This window comes from Panthera onca, chromosome D1 (assembly GCF_046562875.1).
Source record: "Panthera onca isolate mPanOnc1 chromosome D1, mPanOnc1 haplotype 2, whole genome shotgun sequence".
In the NCBI taxonomy this organism is placed as follows: Eukaryota; Metazoa; Chordata; class Mammalia; order Carnivora; family Felidae; genus Panthera; species Panthera onca.
In genome coordinates, this window is record NC_138348.1 from 49,089,945 (window position 1) to 49,097,179 (window position 7,235).

The 7,235-nt window shown below is 40.2% G+C and overlaps 1 protein-coding gene across 1 annotated transcript in view; it reads right to left on the reverse strand.

The window, feature by feature from the left end:
- The window catches only part of IPO7 (importin 7), a 46,475-nt gene extending 45,213 nt beyond the window's left edge, over nucleotides 1–1,262 (reverse strand). Inside the window, exon 1 of the mRNA XM_060605973.3 lies at nucleotides 1,026–1,262. Coding sequence (XP_060461956.1) covers nucleotides 1,026–1,109 — 84 coding nt within the window. The 5' untranslated portion in view covers nucleotides 1,110–1,262. The remainder of the gene's footprint in view (nucleotides 1–1,025) is intronic.
- Nucleotides 1,263–7,235: the final 5,973 nt, after the last annotated feature.

The window sequence follows — 7,235 nt, forward strand, 5'->3', positions numbered from 1 at the left end:
CCAAAAGCCAATTATTAACTGGCATAGGAATTACAGGGGTCCTTTTAAGAAGCCTTTAAAATACTCACTAAAATATAAAAACTTGCATTGATTTAGAAATAATGAAACTTAAGGTAGTACAATAGTATGCCCACATATTAAAGCTGTTTTCCAAAGGGTGGTCCCTCGAAAATACGGAGGAAAAAAGGAACCAGTCATGAGCGAGTTGATACGGAGCTTGGCACATTTCAAGGCACTCGGCCTTACATTGTCTCACTTGACCGTCACAGCAACCCTGTGGCCTGATGTTATGAATGGGAGATACTCAACATTAAAAGGTTAAGCGACTTGCCCAAGGTCAGTCAAGAAAATTAGTGGTTCAGCTCTACCTAGAAGGGTGCACTTCACCTGACTTTCTACTACATTGTCCTGCCTCCCCGACTGAGGCATTATTAGAGTAAAAGAGCAGTGAATCAGACTGGTATCCAGCACTACCCTCGCCCTGCCAAAGAGGCGGGGGCTTGCCTCTGAAAGCTTTCCCTAACAGCTCAGTCGCAGAGAAGAAAGTTGTGCCGATCACCGATCAGCCCACTTAAGTGACAGGATGACAGGCGCAGCCCCCAAAGGACCAGCTTCTGCATTCCCAGGAGCCCCTCCAAACCCGACGCCAGCGAGACTGCTCCCGGAAACGTCTGAAAAACCTTTCAGCGAGTTTCGCCCCCTCCTGGGCGCGAGGAACGAGCTGGGTATGAGCCAGAGGGCGGCCGGCCACCCGAGCCAGCCATGTGTCCAGCCCGTCACGCCCGCCTCGCCTCAGCCGGCTCCTCATGCCTTGACCGCAGCCAGAGGCCCAGCTCAGGATCCGACGCAAAGGCTGCCTTAGCCGCCGCCACCACAGCAGCAGTCTGAGGCGCCCCGGCGCGGCACTCGCAGTTAGGTTCCCGCCCCACCCCTCCAGTTGGGCCCCTCAGCGACGCCGTCCGCGCTTCTGGCCAGGCCCGGAGGGCTCGGCCTGCCACAGTCCACCGCCCGCCCGGCGTCCTTACTTCATTGAGCTGGCGCTCCGCGGCCTCACGCAGGGCTGGGTCCATGGTGCCCCGCAGGGCCTCGATAATGGTGTTGGGGTCCATCGCAGCGCGGACTCGGTCAAACCCGGAGCTCGGGTGCTACTGGGCCAGGAATAGCGCCGCTCACTGCGCACATGGACCTGCCGCGCTCCGCAGCGGCAACCGGCGCGAAAGGAAAGAGAAGCGCCAAGGCCCCGGATAGAACCTCTTCGCCTCGGCGTGGAGGCGGGAGATGCTCCAGCCACTTCCTGTCGGCGCGCCCGCGGGGCACCTTGGGAGACGTAGTCCGCGTGAGCTTTCCACATCCCACGTGGCCCTGAACTGTTGCTCCTACAGGCAACTCTTGCTTTTCAAAAAGGGAAAATGTTCAAACTCCACAGTAAAAAAAATTAAAACAAACCCAAGGATTTCCCATAATAATATACCTCTGGTGATTGTGAGGTGAATCTAACGCAATGTATGATGCAATCCATTGCTAGTAGCTTTGTAATTGAAGGTAATCTTTTGAAAAGCAGTTTGAGATGTGTTTCTAGATGCCATAAAAGTATTCATAATCTTTGCCCCAACTATTCCCATTAATGAGACTTTATCTTAAGGAAATAACACAAAAGATTAAATCTGATTTATGTGTAAAAGATACTATAACATTACATATTTATGATTACCAAATATTAAAAATATGGTTTTTATTGAGCATCCAAATTTTGGTAGGAACTTTCTATAAATCAACTGTAAATGCAGAATAAGAGCATAATCCCTATTGGAACACTACCTTCTTTAAAACAGTTAAAGCAACAGTTTCAGAAAAGTTAAATAACATGCCCAAGGTCACTTAGGTAGTAAGAAGTTCACCCAGGATTTCAAACCTAGGATGTTTCTGTTTTAAAAGATTTCATTCTCTTTACTGAATCACTCTGCCTTTCAAGAGAAATGTCGAGTGATATAGGAATTGTTAAGCAAAGTAAAAGAATTCAGTCAGTTAAATATTTCACAGGCATTAAAAATTACAAATATCATATACTTTGGGGCGCCTGGGTGGCTCAGTTGGTTAAGCGGTCCACTTTGGCTTACAGTTGGTGGATTCCTGCATCAGGGTCTGTGCTGACAGCTCAGAGTCTGGAGCCTGCTTGGGGTTCTGTGTCTCCGACTCTCTCTCTGTCCCTCTCCTGCTCACAGTCTGTCTCTCTCTTTCTCAAAAATAAATAAACGTGGGGCGCCTGGGTGGCGCAGTCGGTTAAGCGTCCGACTTCAGCCAGGTCACGATCTCGCGGTCTGTGAGTTCGAGCCCCGCGTCAGGCTCTGGGCTGATGGCTCGGAGCCTGGAGCCTGTTTCCGATTCTGTGTCTCCCTCTCTCTCTGCCCCTCCCCCGTTCATGCTCTGTCTCTCTCTGTCCCAAAAATAAATAAAAAAATTAAAAAATAAATAAATAAATAAATAAATAAACGTTGAAAACAAAAATTAAAAAAATATATGTATGTATGTATATATATATATATATATATGTATGTATGTATATATATATATATATATATATATATATACATACATAATATACCTTGTAACAACACAGAAACAGTTATGTGAGGATATGGCTTTGTAACATGGACAAAGACTTGGGAAATATAGCTGGCAAATGAAGTTAATTTATTTTCTAGGATGGTGATATTTTGAGTAATTTCCTTTCATAACTGTCTCGATTATAATAAAGTTATGTAAACATATATCCTTAAAATGAATCATAAACTTTAAATGCAACTTGTTAAAAAATCACTTATTGTTTTCAGTTTGCAAAAAAGGAGAAAAGGGGGCACAAAAGTCTTTCCCTGGAATAGTGGACTTTGCAATATTAATATCCCTTATATGCCAACCACTGTGCCTGGAAGTGTGGTTTACATAATTATCCCTAATTTACAAATGAAGAATCAAGGCTCACATAAGCTACTTAAATTGTGAAAGGTCATAAAATTTCCATAATATAACCTGTTGTTAGCTCCATCAGTGTACTGATACAACCTGTTTGAGAATTTCTTCTCCCTGGGGCATCTGGATGGCTCAGTTGGAAGAGCATGTGACTCTTGATCTTGGGGTCGTGTGTTCAAGCCCCACATTGGGTCTACATCTTAACACTACTTAAAAATAAAAATAAACCAAAAAAGAAAAAAAGAAAAGGTTTCCTCTCCCTACCCATCCCTCGATAGTGAGGGCCTTGAAGATAAGGATTATATTTTATTCACTTTTGTATCTTTACCTCCTACCATGAAGCTTGAATGTCTATTAAGAGTTCAATAAATGTTTTAGTTAATAAATGAAAAAGAATAAATGAACTAGTAATGACTTGTGGTGGCTCAGCCAGAATCTAAACCTCAATTTTCATGATTCCAAAGCCAGTCTTTTTTGCACTACTACATATCTATTTTAGATTCCAGAATTGACTTATCCATCATGAAATTGTGACAACTACAGCATAGCACAATGCATGTAAAAGACCTGACACATAAAAAGTGATCCAAAAATATCAATTCCTTTCCCCGAAACTGAAAGGGAGAAGTGGTGATGAAAAATATGGTTTCTAAGCTATAGTACTGGGAATTGGGAGCCAGCAAGGTTTGCAGATCCAAAGCTGGAGTGGGGCCTGTGTCTCATTCCAATTCACAGTGTATGTACTGCCCAAGTGAGCACTAGGCAGTGTCTCATGCTTCAGAGAGAATAGAGCTCATAGGGTACTAGATACCATCTGGGGAACCAGAGTTCCTTTATTCACACAAGGAGCTTTGTTCCAGGACACTTCAGAAGCTTAGCTGGCAGTGTGATTAGCACACCCAACTTATTGTAGGTTTGTTTGTTTGTTTGTTTGTTTGTTTGTTTGTTTGTTTGTTTTTGTCCAGCTGTTGACACAAAGAATGTGACTCAATAAGACTGGAAATTTAGATGTGAGGTCCTCCAGGGCAGGGACCATGTCTATCTCTCCATGACAAATGCAGAAGTGAGCATGTGCTCAATAAATAAATGTGTGAAGATTAAAGAAAAAGTGCTATGTTAGGCCAGTATAAGCATAAATAGATAACCTTACCTCACTGCTCAATCCCAATTCCCAGAGCCACTATAGCGAATATAGATATGTGTGACTTCTTGGGCAAGATTAGTCTAAGGAAATCAGAAAAGTAGAAAATGCAAAGTTCTGAGCTGGTTTTGAACTGGAATGGAATTGGACAAAAATAGAGGTAAGGAACAATATAAGAGGTGATTTGGTTATCTGAGCTTATAAACGATGGTTCTGTTGTTCACACAGAAAAACAAAACAAAACAACCCATGTCTTCCTGCAGGTATGAAAGAAAAAGAGGGTTCAGGAAATGACCATTCAGCTGTAACATAAGAAAATAAAAGAATGAATTTTCCCTGTACAAGCCTCCATTAGAGGCTTTCATGGACGAACACTTGTGATAAGGTTTTGATGATAAATACCGAGCACCCAAAGTTATCTTAAGGCCTAGACTGATCTGTCTGAGGTGACTGGATTTTGTCAAGACATCCCATAATTACTGAAACTTCACATCCTATACATCCTATGTTAGCCCCATTTCAGATATCAAAAATATTTTAGACAAAATTTTTCATGAAATTTTGTTTTTTCACTAATAGTAATCATTATACTTATAACTGAGTGGAATTCATTTTTACACCTTGGTAAGATTTTTGTTCTAAACAATTCAAAATGTAGGCGTTTAGGGTGGTTGGCTGGCTCAGTGGTCGAGCATGTAACTCTTGATCTTGGAGTTGTGAGTTCAAGCCCCATATTGGGGGTGGAGTTCACTTTAAAAATAAGTAAGTAAAATAAGCTTTTCTGTGACTTATCCTTTCCCAGGTGTCTTCTCACTCCTGGGACCACAATGGGAAAAAAAATGTAGGGGGCTAAAAAAAGACCTAGAAGCTAAAAAAAGAGTGATTATGTTCTGAGGCACTGTGCTGCCTTGGGTAAAACGTTTATCTCACTGGTCCTCATTTTTTGTTTCCACCTGGGAAATGAATAAATAATCTTGCCTGGGCTCCCAAAATTATTCTGAGAATCAAATGAGTCTGGGAAGTACTTTGTAATTATAAAGCTCAGAACAAAAGTAAATTGTTATTGGCATTAAGGAAAGGGCTGAGGAGAAAGTCAAGTAAGAGGGTAAGGAAGGAGAGTTAAAGAAAGCCAAGAAATGAGGACTTTCTGCAGAGCATCCTTCACAGCAGCTATAATGCTGAATGTTCAGCAACTTGGTATGTATGTGTCTAAAGGTTAGTATGTGCAAGACAAGGTAAAGACCATGTTGTACTGAAATTGTCACATGAAGACCATTTCTTTATTGTATTTCTTTTAAGTACACTGACCTACACGAAATTGAAGTTTGTGCCCTAAACCATAAAAAAATTTTTAAAGATCAACTTCATCAAGGTATAATTTACATAAAATTCAATGAGTTTTCATACAGTTATACACTTATTTCACAGTACCACAGTCTACATATAGATTATCTCCATCAGTGCTTCCCAGTTAATCCTTAAATGTTCAGCTCTGTGCCATATACACCCACTGATGTGCTTTCTATCACTATCAATTAGATTTGCCTTTCCTACAATTTTATATACATGGAATCATTCAGTAAGTAGTTTTTGTGTCTGGCTTTTTTCACCCACTATAGTGTTTCTAAGATTATTTACATAATGTTGAGGTTATCAGTAGTTCCCTCCATGTTGCTAAATGGCAGTCTGTTGCCTGCATATACAACAATTATCCATATATCTATTGGTGGACATTTGGGTCATTTATAGTTTTTTGCTGTTGTGAATTAAGCTGATACGTACATTTGTGTACAAGTCTGAGTGTGGATATACATTTTCATTCTTCTGGTAAATAGGAAAGAGTGGAATGGCTGATTTGTTTTAAAGATTTTTTTTTTTTTTAAGTAATCTCTATACCCAACATAGGGCTCGAACTTACAACCCTGAGATCAAGAGTCACACGCTTTACCAACTGACAGCTAGGCATCCCTGGAATGGATGATTTGTATTCTAAGTGTATATGTAACTTTATAAGAAACTGCCAAATCATTTCTCAAATTGGTTGTACAATTTTACATTTCCACAAGCAATTTATGAACATTCCATTGTTCCATATCTCTACCAACAGTTTGAATTCTCAGTCTTTATATATATATATATATATATATATATATATATATTTTAGTGTTTATTTATTTATTTTGAGAGAGGGAACACAAGTGGGTGAGGGGCAGTGAGAGAGAGGGAGAGAAAGAATCCCAAGCAGGCTCCGCACTGTCAGCGCAGAGCCCGATGTGGGGCTCGAGCCCATGAACTGTGAGATCATGACCTGAGCCAAAATCAAGAGTTGGATGGCTTAACCAACTGAGCCACCCAGGCGCCCCTGAATTCTCAGTCTTTTTAAGTGTATATAGTAGAGTCAATGTGTAGTGGTTATGTCATTTTGTATGTCACAATGCACTATATGCATTTCTCTGATGACTAATAACATTGAGTATCTCTTCATGTGCTATTAACCATTTGGATCATCTTTTGAAGTGTCTGTTTTGCCCATTTTTTAAATTGGGTTGTTGTCTTACTGCTATTGAGTTCTAAGATACTCTGGGTACAATTTCGTCAGATTTCTATATTGTGAATATTTTCTTTTAGTCTGTGTCTTTTCATTTTTTTAACTTATCTTTCAAAAAGCAGTTTCCTGTTTTGATAAAGTCCAATTTATATATTGATTCTTCTATAATTATGCCTTTTGTATTCTATATAAGAAATCTTTCCCACCTCAAGATTGTTAAGATTTTCTCCTATGTTTTCTTCTAGAAATCTTGCAGTTTTAGCATTAATGTTTTGAACTGTAGTTCAGTTTGAGGTGTCTGTGTGTGTCTGTGTGTGCAGTGTAAAGCAAGGGTTGAAGTTATTTGTTTCTGCACGTGGATATCCAGTTAGTTAGTATAGCTTAATTTGTTAAAAAGTTTGTACTTGACCACTGAATTACCTTGGCCCTTTTTTGAAAATCAATTGACCAAATATGTGTAGATCTATGTTTGAATTCTCTGCTCTGTTCCATCAATCTATTTATCTATCTTTATGCCCGTATCACAATGTCTTCATTAATGTAGCTTTCTAAAAGTCTTAAAGTCAAGCAGTGTAAATC